Source organism: Spea bombifrons, chromosome 3 (genome assembly GCF_027358695.1).
Source record: "Spea bombifrons isolate aSpeBom1 chromosome 3, aSpeBom1.2.pri, whole genome shotgun sequence".
NCBI classification, from domain to species: domain Eukaryota; kingdom Metazoa; phylum Chordata; class Amphibia; order Anura; family Pelobatidae; genus Spea; species Spea bombifrons.
Window position 1 is genome coordinate 6,564,694 of NC_071089.1, and position 17,271 is coordinate 6,581,964.

Genomic DNA, 17,271 nt, shown 5'->3' on the forward strand with positions numbered 1-17,271 from the left:
AAAAATCCCACAGAAACTCCCCAAAATCTTGTGGAAATCCTTCCCAGAAGAGTGGAGGCCGTTATATTTGCAAAGGAGGGGGGGGGCAAGTACATATTACAGTCTATGTATTTAGAATGGGAATGTATCATGCACACAAAAAAGCTACAGTGCTTTCGATTCAAATTTTGCAAGTTTGTTAAAGAACCCGACGCGTTTCACCTTGGTGGGTCTTCAGAGGAAAGTGGTATAAGCTATACAATAAATAGGCCTATAGAAGATCAGAAGAGCCAACTTAAGGTCGGACAAGCTACCTTATCTACTGATTATATAAAATACAATAAAATTGCGATGGCTATAATTTGAATCAATGGGAGGCGTCTAAATCTTTGTCCCATCCACACTGTTGCAGAACCAAAAATAACTATAAATTAGCAGATCAGCTCTTTATTAGCTGTAAGGAAGGGAAGGGAAGCCAGGTTGTTCACTCGAAAAGCACAATTTCACCAGACAGAATACTTGCGATTATTTAAAGAGATTTATTTACATTTCCAGAAATCAGAGATTCTGTGCACAGTTTATAGAAACAGTATCAAAATGCAAAGTAAAAAAAGTCTAATGCTTTCAATACATTAGACCAATAACTGCTCTCATCCTCAAGATCTGACCTCAATGAGGTCCAATAAGGTTTAATTTATGGCCAATTATGAAGTATGCCAGAATTTACACATGGCTGTTGGGACTGTTGGCACCTATTGCAAAACTAAAAACAAAGATTTGGATCCCTGCTCTCCGGATTTCTTCGGAGCGATCTTGTCCAATTCATATATAATCCGGTGTTAAGCTTCTCTCATATAGAAATGAAGATAATAATCATCTTCATTATGATTTTCCTTTGTCCCACTTTAAGGAAATGCTGCGCAGACCCACTGTAGAAAACAAAAAGTTATAAAGAATGAAAGTAACATAACCTGGGTCGACCCTGAATTAAGCAGGTTTTTTTTTTTTTTTTCTACTTTTTCCATCCATTTTTATATTTTTTTTAATGTGTTTTAGATTTTTCTGCTTCATGGTAATCCCGTGAGAATAGTAGGTTTGCCTCTCAGGAATTCGTTTGCGGTTATGATTGTAGAGTTTTCTCTTTCTAATCCCCGTCAGCTGTCGTGTGTCTTTACTTGTGTCTCTGATGTAATAAACCCATCCCAGAAGCTGCAATTCTGTGACCTGTCTGACTTGATGTCATAAACAAGCGCTAAGTATGATGTAAGCACCTGGTTATGTTTAGACATACTATGTAACAGATACATGTTGCCAGGTTTGCAAAAGATAAGGCAGTGATACATTTATACATATTATTCTGCTCTAATTTACAATAAATCATTAGGGGCAGTACTAGCATCTGTGGACAACGGGGCTTTTGGGGGTAAAATGTAAGGACCCCCTGCACCATATAGGACGGTGTGTCATAAATACATCTAGAAATGGGGAAAGTACACAGGTCACTCCCCAGCTTTTGAGGATATGCAGTTTCAATGGCTGCCCCGGTTAATGACAGCAAGTGCAGCTGATGAAGATCTGTGCCATCAAGTGCTGGAATGGGGATTAAGATTGCCCCTGGCACTTTAAGGCCAGTGGCCAATAAATGATGGATGTGTAGCCACCAGCTGGATGGGCGGGGGATTAGACCGCCACACTCTTAAAAAAATGTTGCCGTCTCGTGTATCCAGCTGCACAAAAGCTGGCCATAAAGGCAAGTTACATACACATTTATTGTATCAGAAGATCTGCAATTTTATTCTTCCATCTCAAAAAAATAAAACAAAAAATGTCTAAGAATCTTTTTTTATTTCAAATTCCCTGCGGGGCAATATGGGTTGACCTTCTATATATATATTTTGGAAGGGTTTGAGAATTTATTTTTAATGCTGCATTTAGCTAAAAAATTTTAAGATTGGCAGGGTAAGCAGAACAGCACTTTCCAGGTTATAGATCTACAGGACTCTTAATGAATAGCTGGGCTATTGTAACCTTTTCCTCATACCTCATATAACGTGAGACTGATGACATCATTCTCCTCCGTCTTCAAGATCTGAAACATGTCTGCACAAATATAAAAAAATAAAAAAAAACTCACATCGGATTAAAGTTATATTTACAGAGATTTACGTCAGGTAAACAATGTAACATTCATTCTGGTTAATCCCCATCAACAGACCTGTCCAGTTTTCTAGCTTTTATTTTGACAGTTCCTGACAGTCAATAATCTAGAAGTTCTACATTTACCGGAGGGCTGGCACCTGCGGGCCAAGTTACCCCACCCCAAAACCAACACATACGCGTGTATTAATCAATTCGTACTGGATCTCTGTGTAGAATTTGGACCAAGGCTGGGTCCGATTGCCTACCTGCTCCCTGGCCAACCCACCCCTGAAAAGATTCATGGACTTTTACTGGGTTATCTTTTACCCCCAGCAGCCTATCGAGCAATGGCCTCTGTATCAGGTGCCGCTTTAGAATTCCGTGACTTACTGAACATGGTCTCCAGCCGTATGACACAGCCGATGAAGTCATCAAAGCTAATAGTCAGGTCTTTAGTGCCATATCGTTGAATGATGACTTCGAGAATGTTGTCATTCAGATTAAGACCTACAGATTGAAACAAAAATAAGAGATGAGCGTGCGTTCTCATCCAGGTACTCATGGGGTGGTAGTCTTTTCTGAATGATAATTGCCACCAAGGCAGAAAGCTTCTTTCCCTGTCTGGACCTCCAATCCAAGACAACCGAACGGATGGATTGCTCTGTGAGGTCAAACGGATCTGATAAGTTGCCATGTAAGAAGTATGGTTTCCATAGCTATACATTCAGAATGTGCATTATACAAGTTCACATAACACCAGTGATTATATTATAAGGTGACCAGATTTCCCCATCACCTGGGAATGCATATAGAGAGAGCCCAGGTGTTCATTGTAGTCTACAGAGAGGCTACCATCAGATGGCTTTGTCTCCAGTGGGGGGTAGGATAATTGCGTACACACCGACTAATGTCCTCTTGTGGATCTACAATGCAGCAGCGACTGATGATGCGGGCAAATTAAACTGTATTTGTCATGGCAAAAATTGGTAATTTTTGCCAATTTCCAAGTCCTAATTCCTTCTGCTGCCTCCCAGGACACCACTAGGGGGTGCTAGAGGTACCAGGCGCAAGGAACAAAGACCTCTACTGTTTACTCCCTTTAGAGTTTAGTGCATGAATGTGTATACATGTGCCAATCAGAAACAAATGATTAAATTCCATCTTGTATGACAATTTTCATTTTAAAAGGAAACAGAAAATGCCGGTAGAACCATTTCATTCACCTGCTTTCTGCAAAGCGTTTTGCATTTCATAGGCGTCCATGTTTCCCGACTGGTTGGCGTCCACTTCCTTAAAGATTTCCTATTGTACAAAAATATAAATGAAAAAAAAATAAAACAAATTACAAACAAAGATTAAGAGAGTTATTAAACCTTAGAGAGAAGTGCTGGATATTTATATATCCCAAACATGGTTTAGTGATTTTACTCAAAGCTGCCGGTTTCCCCGTCCTTTCCGATTAACCCCCTCCGCAGGCTGTCCGTGCAAACTATGATTGCATTAGTCATAGTGCGGCGTTTTTTTAACCTGGCCAGGTGGACCGCATCAGAAGAAGAGTTTAGTTGTCTTATTTCATTTTTATATTGATTGCATTTTTTTTATACGTATTTTTTGGATGATTATGCTATATTTTGGTAACATTGAATATATAGTATTTATTTCCTTTCAATGCCCATTGTACTTGATGATAATGGGGTATTATATGTATATTTCATCGAATAATATTTTTATATGCATATTGTGGCATTGAGTAATTTCAGTGCTATTTTTTCTGTATATTAGTCATATATATTCCCATGTATATCACGTGTCTCTGGACACCCTGTTCTATCTTATGCCATACAGTTCAATTACGCAAGAGCGGAAGTACTTAAAAAGTTCCGATATTAGACATGAGGAAGCACTGTTCATTTTGAACTTGTTGCCCAAATGCTTGTCTTTTTAACTTTTTTAAAGCATATATTAGCATATGCTTAGATTGCGTTAGTTAATTCTTTCGGCGTCCCCTGCGTCTCTGTTATTTGCTTGCTGTGTTCTGCAACCGAATATTACTCTTGGCCCATGAACTCAAAGCGCTCGGAGGGCTCAGAAAAAGGACAGAAATGTCCTTTAACTGTTACCTCTACAAACCTGTGAAATAACGGGACGGGGTCAAGCTGATGAGACCCGGGAGAAAATCAGCGTTTTCTTTGGACAGGGTTGTGTCTGGGAAAAAAAATGTAATCCATGACAATTACCATGTACTTCTGTAACTTAATCCAGAGAATTCTGAACTCGTCTGACCCCAGGGTTCCAGTTCTGTCCATCTATAAATGGTTTAGTTAAGGCAACAACGAAACGTGCGAATCCCATCCAACTCAGCAGGATCCATTAATAACCAGGATCCGGAAAAGTTTAAAATATAATCTTTGTGACCCAAATCTTGTAGAACGTCGCAGGGACCGGGTCTACCTCTGTGCTCCAGAGTCAACTTCAGCCAGAGACGTTACATCTAAAGAACCCGGTGAATCCTCCTAGATCTGTAGGTTATTTTGTGGATCATTAAACGATCTGAGCGAATAAACACCATTTGCACAAAATGAAGCAATTTCTCCCATTGTATAATGGCATTGGAAAGCAGCGTTCTAATGGACTACAATCGAACATTCGCTCCACTAAGCGCAAGCCGTGTAGAGAAGAAAGGATACATCAAATAGATTGATCATTTCTTTGCACGTAGCCAGACTGAACCCATCTGATTTAATATCAGGACCTGCAAAACAGAATACTTTATTAGAATGGGATGAGAAAAAGAAAATGGCACGCTTTATCTGGCAAACGAAACAGAATGCAGCGGGGTTGGCAGCATGGTTCTTTGAGAAAACAGTGTTTTTTGGGGATTACGAAAATTAATGTTCAGCACATTGATCACACGAGGGTTGTAGAAAACCAGTGTCGTGTACGTTGTATTTATGCGTAAAAGTAGCGGTCTGCAATTAAACTTTTAGAGCTTTAAATTCACATGAGCACAGACGTGATGTCATTTAATTCTGCTGCAGACTACATATACCCCCCCCATAAATATATACATTATTAGTTCAATACTTTATAGCAGTTCAAGTATTTTTACTGTAAATATATATCACAAAATCTGTGTAATAAATAGTATGGATCAGTTAATTAAGTATTTGGCAAATCTGTATAAATGATAAATCGATTTATTAAAAAATTGATATTATTATCAATCCATTTAATACGTTGATAAAATATTAACTTACCAGTAAATTAATAAATATTACAGATTATAAAAGTTACAGTTACTCTTACACTGTACACACAGACAGTACAATACAGGAAGTGATTTCTAGTCGCCATGGCGACCTAACGCCCGGGATTTGTCCCGTGCTGCTGTAGAACCCTCAATACCCTCATACACGGCAAACATTCTGAGCTCCTAGAAAAGAGGGGCAACAGGGGATGAACAAAATGGCATTTAGAGGGACTAGTGGACATAGGAGAGAAACTCGAGCCAAATATGTTCCTTCACTAAAAATCATAAAACATGCGGTTGCTGAGATATTATGACATCATTTATATAAACCAGGATCCTTGTTTTTCTTACAGTTTGATAGCCTCTCACTCAGAGTCTTCTGCAGCTCCTCGGCATCAAATACGTTTATCTGCAAATACACAAAGATGTCGCATAAACAGGCGAGGTCGTCGATAAATTCATCTAACCGAGCCCCATTCCCAGAATCTCTGCTCCCATTTATCAGATTGGAACTTTTTTGGGAGGATCTCTTCCCGAGAACGGTGAAATCGATGAAAGTCATGCCCATTGTCTATTTGGCATCACATACAAGCCATATTTACCTCTTGGTTCATCTCATTGGATTCAGAGTCACTTGTTGTGTCTACGGACGTGCTGGGCAAGCTTAGCTAAGAGGGGAAAAACGAGCAGAAATCAACCGAAAATATAAACAGCCTAGCAGATTTATATTTAGGTATAAACTACATCATAATAAATAAAAATACATTAAATCTATGCAACTCTGTAGTGTTCTTACCTCGTTTTGACCGGGGTTTATGCCAAAGCCAATGTCACCACTGGAATACACAAAGAACAAAAAGAAATTTATATATATAATTCTAGGATATAGAATGTGAAACAGAATTATTCTTCGGGCAAATTATAAGATTATATATTATAAGATTATATATTAGATCACTAGTGGAAGGGAGAGGTCCGGTAGGTAGGGTCCACACGGGGTCTCCCATGTGCGGAGTAGGGAGGTGTGAGCCCTACTTGCCCCGGCTTAACGACAGCCATGACCGTCAGAGATCAACAAAGGCAACGCTTAAACAAAAACACTCAAAGAACAGACGTTACTAGCAATTTAAAATTTAAACGGGACCAGGGGCAGAATAAGTAAGAACGTCACGCTTCAGACATAAGGCACTTATTTCTTGATCGCGTAGACAAAGCAATATTCCAATACGATGCTTATAACGTATAAAACATTGTAGAAAAGGGGGAGGCAGCCTTCGGCACTCCAGATGTTGTGAACTACATTTCCCTTGATGCTTTCCCAGCATTATGACTGTAAGAGCATTATGGGAGATGTAGTCCACAACACCTGGAGTGTCGAAAATTGCCTTGTAAAATAAAAATATAAATCCAGTGGGCCATAATATAGGGAAGAACATTGTGCTTACAAAGCTCCAGCCTTTTTCTCGGTGAAAACGCGGAGGCAGAAATCCGCTTCCAGGTTGGGGGTGTAGGTGTGCGGAATAATCATATATACGCCGACGGGTAACTTGAAACGACTTGAGATCTCGCGGTGCTCCTTGTACAGAACCTGCCGGGCGACGTCTTGGTTTTTCTCGAAGAAATCTTTGCGAAGTTGGGTTTGGCCCGATTTCTGCAGCTGCCAGTAAGAAATAATAATCTGTTATTATGTATGGATCAAATATTTTACATTATTAGAATGGAAACGCCAAATGATATAATTTATAAATGAATTGGCAAATTCTTTTTTGTGCAAAGTTTTGCCAGAAAGAAGAGTTGGTGAATGTTAGAGGAAGAGACAACATTCCCCTCTCCAGGTTGGTCGGCAAACGGACATCGTTAGCAACCGTATCAGCGAGGGAACTAAATGCTGCGGAAGGTCCCAGGTACTTTTGACATTCTAGGCTATATATAGAACTACGGGAACAAAAACACACATTGTCTGTATGTGGTAACCCAAAGTCACAGAGGACAAATACCTACCTACTTTGGTATCCCTTCCTTAAAAACAAGAATGTTTTATTTTACAGAGAGGGTGGTAGATATATAGTGCAGCCTCCCATCAGAAGTGGTAGAGGTTAATACAGTGAGTGAATTTCAGTATGCAGGGGGTAGTCATGAAGCTACCGTGAAAGACGAGGCCAAGGACAGAGTCTCTACATCAGGCAAAACGGGCAGACTAGATGGGCCAAATGGTTCTTGTGTCCTACTGTCTTGGGGTACTGAATGTGGTAGATCTATAAGTAGTGTTTTTGGGTTGCGGGGGGTAATCGTGTAAAAATGTTACATCTTTCAGGAATAGCACGATAGCTTTACGGTTTTGGGAGATATTTGCAAATAATCCAAAGCCATAAATTCAGACGAGTAAAGCAGGACCCGCCGTACCTCTTTGGGGACCTGCAAGAGAGAGAGAGAAGGAGAAAAGGTATGTTATTTCACAACGATCGCATACACCTGCATGCTAACGGAACATTACTCATCATACATTTCCCAAAACTGACTCTCTGAAATAATCGTTATGCGCTATTATTTCCGCCATGAATCTTAATGCTTTTTGAGCCCAACAATTTGCTCTACTGATCATCATCTTTAAGTGAAACATAATACATAGTGATGGAGAGATCCATGGTGATAAAGAAACGGAGAAGAAGTTCATTTTCATGCCGGAACACGATCCTCTTCTGCTTTTGTCCCTATAAGTCTTAACATGTGTTAATCTTATCGGCATTTTTGCTCTCTCCCTACTTTAATGGGGCTTCAGAATCTGCTCTATAAAACGAATGTAACGCGGTCGCCGGCTAATTAAACCACATCCATGTACACATTGCGTGCTTATATTTACATAACCAGCATGTGGACCGGCGGCTCTTACCGCCTACCCAATCGGGTCCATTCTTTGATACACGCTACAGCATTAACTAAACTGATTTTCGTGGAAATAAAACTCTTTGCCCAAAATCAAATGAGCATTTTAATAAAATAAAAATAGATAAAAAATAAATAAAATAAATAAAAAAAATAAAAACTTTAAAAGTGAACAAATGTATCCATATGGATTTGTGGATTAAATGCTATTTAGCATATTTCACCCCAAAACATTTTTTAGAGCCTGAAATTGTAACCAATGAGCAGAAGAGCTCGATATACTTTAGATCCGATTTTTTTTTTGGAGGCAATGAAACGGCACAAACCCGATAAATATAATATCCGATGGGATGCAGATTTGCTCCCAGCGGTTTGTTCCTCCTGCGATCCTTCTGCATCAGGCTCACGATGATCGTGCAGCACGGCTTCGTGGCAGGACCGACGTAATCCTCATCGGGGTCTTCCAGTGTTATCCAGAACTTTGGGTTGGTCCAAAACGTATCTGTATAAAGAAGGAGAATTACGCACAGGGATTTATCCTTTACACCTACCCTGTGCATACTAGAAAGATAACAAAGATCACAACAAGATTGCCAGAAAAATATATACTTTTTTTTTTTTTTTTTTTTATTCAAGAACGCGATTCCTTCCCATACTGTATGTTAAGGTTTACATGTAACTTGTGTCTATTTTTGATCTCCTTACCTTTGTTTTTTTGGGTCCCGCCAGCATTCAGCCCCTTCTTCCAGCTCCCTGTAAATTGCGTCACACTCCACTTCTGATCGTCGGTGCTAAGCGCGTTGCTCAGGTTAATGTTACACACCTCTACCCGAACATATTCGCTGATGAAGTCTGAAATCGGCATCCTACAAACATGAAACAAAACACTGTGACAGATCCATCGTCGTGCAAATTAGGTACCATGATCTAGTCTCCCCAGTCTCGGCATCGTTATCAAACTGTTTGAATGTTGTGGATCCTTGGTTAGCGGTTTAGCGGCTATTTGGCTCCACTTTTGGTTCGGATCGATAACACATAACCACTGCTCCTCATGTATATTATGTGTTGAAATGATTATTCCCATTGGGAGCCTCGCCGTTGCCTATGCAACCAATACACTTTCTATTTTTTCCTGGCCTTCCAGCACGTGAGGGACATCCATTAAGGAGAGGCCAATTGTGGCAGGCGAAAGCCAGGCACACGATGGCTGTCAGAGTCCCCGACTAGAAAGAAGCATCTGTTTGTACTTTAGGCCAGGTGAACTCTGGGGAGTATTGTGTGCTAAGCATACCTGGGAACCCCTCGGGGTTCTGCCCGGAGACTCTGGGTGAAGCGGAGCTTCTTTGGGTCTCCGGGTCACCACTCTGGGTCGCGGGAGCGGCGTTGCCACGCCCACTCCCCACCCACCTCTCCATAAGCAAAAGTGTGTGTCCCGTGACATCAGCAGGACCGCCCACCTACACCAGCGGGACCACCCACCAACCTTAGAGGGACCTCCTACCCACATCCCGCAAGGGGGTCAGAAAGTTCCCGGGTATGGTGCTAAGCAGAAGACAGAAGTCATTTGAAGAGCAGATTGGATACATTTTCTTTTTACGGAGTTAAGAAAAAGATGCTGTGATACAGAAGAAAGATAGATAGGAGACAGACCGACAATTAGGTTCGAGGATTACTCACCAAACTTCTCCATCATCACACCGAATATTAAGCGCTGCACTCACATTGGGATCGACCTCATTCCATTCTGGGGCACTTTTTGGAAAAAAAGAAAACATAGATACATTTTAAAATTAAACTCAAAATACACAATACAAAATAAAAGTGTAGTAGTTTGAGAGAGATTTAGTTCATTCATTGGGTTCTCCTAACAGAAGATGAGATTGGTGGATAATCATGTTATACACGTAATGTGGTGTTTGTTTTTGTTTGTTTTTTTAATAGAGATGTATTGCTCATTTTTTGAGCCTGGAGGGCCACAAACAGGGCCGGAATTCCGTCTATCTCTGCCCGACATCAATGAGTTTTAAATTTAGCTGCCTGCGCTCAAGAGATCTCTAAAAATAGCGGGCCGCTTGTAGCACAGAACAATGAAACGTAGGTGTTGGAAAAGTGGCATTTCCAGTTCAGTTACGAGAAATTGAGTCATCCAAATATCGACTGACAGCAAAGATTACGTAAAAGGGTAGGGATTCATAGAGGGAGTCAACGCATCGGCACGGACAGAAAACCTACGACCCGCAGCAACTACAGAGAATGCCAGCCCCGGCTCGTACTTTCCTAATTTCGCCAGTTCCCACACAGGGTGTATAGGAGCGGGTGCGTGAAAATAGTTCCGCAACAAAACCGAATGAAACAAAACCTGAAGTTCAAGTTTTCTGATCAATACAATTGGGAAAAATGAGACTTGATATTTGAAACGTCAGTCTATAAGTAAATCAATGGTTTGTCCGTCTGTTAATGTCTTCGCCCCATTCAGGGATGGGCACCAGCATTGCTCATGGTGGACGGTTTAATGAGGTTCTATGGACCTTCACATGGACACCGGTGTCCTCGTACGGACACTTTGCCTATCCCGGTTCCCATTCCTCCTCCACCACACTTGCGTCCACTGGTAATATAGAAACTTCTATAGGGTATTTCCTGCCTTTTTACTTGTGTCGTAGATTGATGGCTCATAATTAATATCTCCCATTACACCGAGGCAGCACCGGGAACTATTAGCCGTATTTCCCATAAATTTGTTTAATGTAATGTATCATTTAAACGCCCCGGCAGCTTGATTTTGCAACACGTTCACCATTCTGCTAACTCCGGTAGGAGAGCACGGAGGTGGCTCGGAAAAAGAAAAGCGTCTTCTAGCAGGATTCCCCGTCCTCGGGGGTTTTAGGGAAGGAACGATGAGGCAACAACTAGAGCAACCGTAGCCAAGAACGGACTGGGGCTGGTCCTGCTGCTTTCAACAAGTAGAAGCCCACATCTAGGCAAGCCTCAGACACTGCCTATGGCTATTTACCAAGAATTGCGTTATGTCTCTTGTTATAATCTTTAGAATCTTGTGATACTTTTTAGCGGACAAACATTTCATGGAACAAAAGCAAGACCCATGAGGCATAAACTCCCAAGACCTCAGTGCACCTTTCTCCAGAAATGATCAAACTCTCCTGAGCTTCCAGGTATCAGAGGTTCCCAGGGGTTCCAGGTAAAGCGGTTTGAAAAGTGATGTTTGTGTGTTTGCTCCTCCAATTCGCGTATCAGGGGCCAGGAAGAAATTCTATTTACTTGCCCCTTGGGCTGGAAGGTGCCAGCTTTCCCCTGTCAGCTATAGGACAAACCAGACACTACCTCTAAGAGAAGGTTACGGCCACTAAACGGCATCTCTTTTTCTCTCCTCAATTTGAGATTGACACAATGCGTGAGAGAGATCCATGAACCTACTTATCACTCCAGGCTCCGTTCCATTCTTTGTATCCCCAAGGATTTCGCACCCTGATCAATGTCACTTTACCACCCCGGTAGGATACCTGAAAATCACGATAAAAAGAAGAAATTCACATCAATTCAAAACGGTTCCCTGATCAGCAGTCACATCTGATGACTGTAATCCGTACTTATTTACCTCTTCTGCCCCGGTGACAGAATACGCATGTTTCCTAACCACGCTGTTATTTGCAACTGTTTCGGCCTCTCTGGAAAACTCATCGGATTTCTGCGGACATTAGTGAATAGCATATTATACCATTTGTTACCAATCGGTTGTACGACAAAGATCAATTGCTACCTTTATTCTACTCCCACCAGGTCTCTAAAAAACGCCTCATGGAAAACAATAGGTCCCGACGTTCGTTTCCTTATCCAGTTGAACTTACAGAGGAGCAGGTGAGTAAAGCTTTTGCTTTCAGTCTCTTCTGGACTATCTGGAACAAATTTTCTGGAGCTTCATCCAAGTAATAGAGTTCAGCTGTCCCGCCTGTTAAATCCTCCAAAGCCTCTACCGGTAAACCTCCTTTCAGGGCTTCATAGGATCCATTCAACCTGTAGGAACAGATTTAAACACCAAAAATTGAATGCATGGCCTTAAAGTATAAACACAGGTCCTATGGAAAGTCACAAATGAGATCCCCAATCTGGACCATTAAAAACTGCAATCGCCCCAATAGAGCAATCTATGGATGAAGAATTCCATAGGCCTACATCTAATGGGTCTTGGACAGAAGATGCCTCCGAACACTGGTGCTTCTGACCTTCTGTACCAGAATCTCCTGTGTAACTCCCTTGTAAGGGTAAGTGGCTACTGGGTATAGGACCCCAGACACTACGAAAGTCTCACTCACTTGGCGTATGCTTTTTCCAGGAGGGCGCTCCAGAACTCATTGCCGGCCAGCGACTTCACAAACACCAGTTTTCCTGATTTTGTTGGTAACCGGTCGTCCACTACGACTTCTACCCACTCGCCGTACTGCCAGAACTGAGAGAAGCAAAATCGTATTAACGCTCAGATTAACATTCCACATGCCCACGAGACACCATAAATTCCGGCGTCCCCCACATGCACCTTACCCACCTTTACACCTTAACGATGGACATGAGGAAAAGTGGGGTATAACGCGAATAGCGAGAGTATAGACATGAATGGGTGGTACTGGGAATTTAAGTTACTATATTTGTGACCCTAAAGCGACACCTTACCCCCCCATCCCTGAGTATTAGACCACGCTGTGCATGAGCCAAGCTGGACAATACCTTTAAGAGAACACTCACTAGGACCTAGAACCTCATGAGAGGAGACGTTTGAGCCGGCAGAGCTAGGTGTTGGGCTCAGGTCAGCATTGGCTCACCCAGCGAGAAAAGCACATTCAAGCAGGGACTTGAAGGTCATCGATACATTGCAGGAGGACATCACGAGACTCAATCATCAGTAGTGCAGAAGGATGAAGAAGGTCTCACACGTGTTGTAACTGACAGCCGGTTGCTGCTGATCACAGCTCAGGGGAAACCGAGACCTTTAATAAACGGGCTAGGCAAGTTTTTCCGGATTTTGTAGACCAAGAATGAGGGGATTGACATGTTACCGAAGAAAAAGGACAATGGGGTGATTCGTAAAGAGGTTGCAGGTGCAAGAACTGGAGAGAAGTCGCAAAAAGAAAATATTTTGACAACTACTTTATTAATAAAAATTCTGAATCCCTGCCTTAAATCACAGACCTACCTTAAAGCGGAAGATTCCTGCATAGTCAGTCTGGAAACTTTGGTCCCCTGGAACCACCAGGGAGAGGAAGTCTTGATTTTGTGTCAGCGAGGCGATGGCGGACAGTAACCAGCAGTCTCCTGTTGGGATAATAAGGAAAGTGTATACAGTCGTATTAGAAGATATCGTCTTTAGCCGAGGTTTTATTGGGCTTGTGTAGAAAATTATATAGTCGCATAAGTTTTTGGGACCTCATTTGGAATGTTGCGAATATCTGAGGAAGAGACCTCTGACCCCCAAAATGATTTAGGGATATTTACTGTATAGATTTTTTTTTTTTTTAGTGATGAGTTGAAGCAGACAGGGTCCATCCCGACGGTACTCACCCAGAGATCCTTGCCGGACATCTCCGTGGGTAGCTCCACCAACAATAAACTGAGGGTCAGGTTTTATTTCCTGCGTAACAGCGGAAAAAAATTCCATTAGTTGAAAGAAAACGATCCAATAGTCACAATGTTACAACAACTTCTTGTAAACACTTGGAGGGGGCTTGGGCACATCTATCACCTCAAATACATAGAGGGAAGTTCCTCGAGGTAACCTACCCACAGCAAAGCATTGTAGGGCTGTACGTGCTGCGTCCCAGGTACTGGAACCCCTTCTTTGCACATACGGGGGCTGATGGGACTTAATAGCCCAAGTGTCTGTTTAGAAGGGACGGTGCCCCTTTTCCTCCCCTGATGTCCCCTTTTCTAGGCACTACGAATGCCTTACACAGTTATATGAGTCCATGGTAATAGGTCACAGAGTCACATAAAAGGTCTTGTAAAGTCCTGCCATGAACCCGTCTTTGGCCAGGAGAAGTGTATGGTATGGTAACTAGCCTACGGACCACTTAACTCATTAAACCAACATTTTTTTAATTTATTTTTTTAATTTAAGAGCATTCATTGATTTATATAATTTATATGTGTGAACAGGGTTGAAATTGTCGAATGACTCTGATATTCAAATTTTTTTCTGGAGCCCAGGATTCCGTGCTTCCAGCTAACTAACTAAGTGCTCCATGGACCAGATCCCCAAAAGTCTTCTGGGGCTGCACTCCTCTAATGGAGTGCGGCCTCCCCTTACTATATGCACACATATAACTGGAGATATGTTACATTGCTTTAGCCTTTTTGCTCTGGGCTTCATAAATTATATTCACGGTCTACTGCTTTAATAATTATGGTTTTTATTAGTGTATATACGGTATCTGCGTTTTATATCTCATTCACTACACATAACTGCCTGGGGCCATTCCTAAAATCGCATGTAACTGAATGACAGGTTTTGCTATTTCACCTCCTACCGGAAGCGTTTAAGTTTAATTGCAACCCATTGAAAACAATGCATTTTGAGCCCATACATGGACGGGCTTTGTCAATAAGGGGTTAAAGAGAGATTGCCTTCCACATGTTTAATTTACAGAGAGGGTGATAGATAAGTGGAACAGGCTCCAAGCAGAGGGGGTAGAGGTTAATACAGTGAGGGATTTGAACATGCATGGGATAGACATACGGCTCCTGAATCTAAGACGAGACCAACGGCTGATTTGAGTTTTTATAGGAAAAAGCAAGCAAGTAGATGGGGCAGAGTGCCATATATATATATTTTGTTTTCAAATTTAATGTGACCCCCCACCCACTAAAGCAATCGGATGGGCCTCATGTTCACATGTATTACCGTGATATATTTATTTTTAAATATAATTTTGCTTCACAAAAAAACCAAAAAAACTATTTATTTATATATATATATATATATATATATATATATATCATATAGGCGCTATTGACTTATGATAATATATCCATCATGGTATAATATTAAGCAGCAAAGGCTAGCCAGGAAAGTGTTAAAAATACACACCGCTGAGTGACACCCAATCTAAGTGGCTTCCCTATTCTTAAATAATTGTTTCTAAATATTTGTTTTTAAATTAAAAAAAAAAAAAAAAATTCTTCTAAATGGTAACATTAAAAAAAAAAAAGCCCAAAGCCTCTTTTTGGAACGCTGGGAGTTGTGGGAGTTGTTCTTACCGCGGGTCTTTTCCAGACAATCTTCTTTGCGTTCTCAGAGTCCGGTCCCCAATCTTTTAGACCCAAAGAAGTTGGCCCCGCGGGGAAAGCGTCATCTTCAAACAGACCGCCGGACGCCAAGCACCGAGCCTTCAGCGTCTCGTAGTCTTGGTTGAGATACTTCACCGGGTTCCCGGGGGCGCCGAGACCTCGGGCTACAGCCCTGTCTTTGCTTATTTTAGCAGCGACTCCAGACATGCTGCGCGTTCGGTCTTTATGCTGGCGTTGGAAGTTTAGGTTTGTTCAGCCGGAGTGGGACGTTTATATAGGGACAAGAAAAAAAACAAAAAAACCACCCCCGGAGACATCGCTTTACAAGCGGGAGGCAGTCCGTGACACGTCAGAGGTCACACAAAGCAGGTGTGACATCCTCGGGATTCTTGTGTAGGTTTAGAATGACGTCATTAAGCATGAATCTGGAAATAAGGATTCCGGATGAACGGCTTCACTCCGCACTTTGCTCGAAAGCTGACTGTCTCTGATTTTCACTCTTTATGTTTTTTTTAGCCTGAGGTTAGAAGCTCAGCGAGGAATGTCAGGCATTCGTAAATTTCCGCCATCGCACTCAGGTGAGGATAACACAGGATAGGGGTCACCTGGTGAGTTCCAACTAAACGCAGGTCAGCCCGTTCGTCCCCATCTAATCTGCGGTAAAGACTTAACCCTTAATCAATCGCTCTCGTCTTAGATTCAGGAGCCGTATGTCTATCCCATGCATGTTTAAATCCCCTTACTATATTCACTTCTACCACTTCTGCTGGAAGGCAGTTCCATTTATCTATCTCGCTTTTTAAAGTGAAAATTCTGTACGTTACATTCAAACCTCTGACCCTCCAGTTTTGGACAATTATCAATGTTAGATTGTAACTTTAATTAAATTTTTTTGCATAATAAACCAAGTAAAAAGAGGCTATGAATTTGGGGATTGTTAAGTAGCCAGGAAACCCTTATTTTTTCATCTTTCAAGAGGTCTCTCTGCTGATGCTACACCTTAAATGAACCGACATTAAATAAACCTGCCGGTACTCTGTCCCAGGCACCTGAATCATAACCATAGATGCCAACAGTCTTAAATTTGCTTGGATGAAGATGGCTACTGGGCAAAAGTTCTGTTATCAAGAAAGCTGGCAGGTGAGCCCAAATTGGACACTGTGTTCGTGTGGCAATTTTAAAATCATTTAAGTGATTCCTTAAAACAGCTTTTGCAATCAGAGCAATTATTTTGGATTTTTTTTAATCAGAAGTTACCACAGTGAAGCTGAAATTTGTGGATTAATAAAAAAATTTAACTACTAAAGCATACCTTCTAACTGTCTCAATTTACATGGGACACTCCCAATTGTGCCACTCTATCCCGCTGTTCGGCCAAGCTTTTCGGGACGGGGTAGAGCTCAGGGGGATACGGGATTTGGGAAAGCAAACCCGAATTTCATTCTCCATTGTCTTGGGACAGGCTCTGACCCGCAGGTAATCCACCTCCAGACCAGATGCCCATGGAATCTGTCTACTTTATAAAATAAGTATGATTAGGTGGACCCTGGATAACCATAAACCCCCCGGGGAACCGGCATTTAATTATCTGATCTGTGAAATAATTCCCTGGGGTCGGCTGTTAACTCGAGGACCTGCAGGAGGCAGTTAAATTGTATAGTAATTATCAGGGTCCGGAGAATACGGAGCTGATGTTATCGGCATAAAAGTCTGTCCTTCGAGCG

General features: G+C 41.7%; 1 protein-coding gene across 1 annotated transcript; it reads right to left on the bottom strand.

The window, feature by feature from the left end:
* Positions 1-666: 666 nt before the first annotated feature.
* On the bottom strand, positions 667-15,766 carry LOC128483175 (calpain-8-like). The gene is made up of 22 exons (XM_053459258.1): positions 15,518-15,766; positions 13,823-13,892; positions 13,458-13,576; positions 12,583-12,716; positions 12,118-12,283; positions 11,868-11,957; positions 11,687-11,772; positions 9,929-10,003; positions 8,957-9,117; positions 8,578-8,753; positions 7,772-7,783; positions 6,814-7,025; positions 6,165-6,204; positions 5,971-6,036; positions 5,720-5,777; positions 4,806-4,870; positions 4,356-4,424; positions 3,342-3,420; positions 2,509-2,625; positions 2,021-2,079; positions 850-908; positions 667-819 (listed from the first exon to the last, which is right to left on the bottom strand). The coding sequence occupies exons 1-21, from the start codon at positions 15,752-15,754 to the stop codon at positions 885-887; spliced, it is 2,115 nt and encodes a 704-aa protein (XP_053315233.1). The 5' UTR covers positions 15,755-15,766; the 3' UTR covers positions 667-819; positions 850-884.
* Between the last annotated feature and the right edge of the window lie 1,505 nt (positions 15,767-17,271).

Coding starts and splice junctions, on each gene's coding strand:
- LOC128483175 (XM_053459258.1), bottom strand. CDS start 15,754: ATGTCTGGAGTCGCTGCTAAAATAAGCAAAGACAGGGCTGTAGCCCGA. Junction 12,284..12,582: donor CTGGAAAAAGCATACGCCAA/GTGAGTGAGACT, acceptor CTGTTCCTACAG/GTTGAATGGATCCTATGAAG. Junction 11,773..11,867: donor CTGTCACCGGGGCAGAAGAG/GTAAATAAGTAC, acceptor CGTGATTTTCAG/GTATCCTACCGGGGTGGTAA.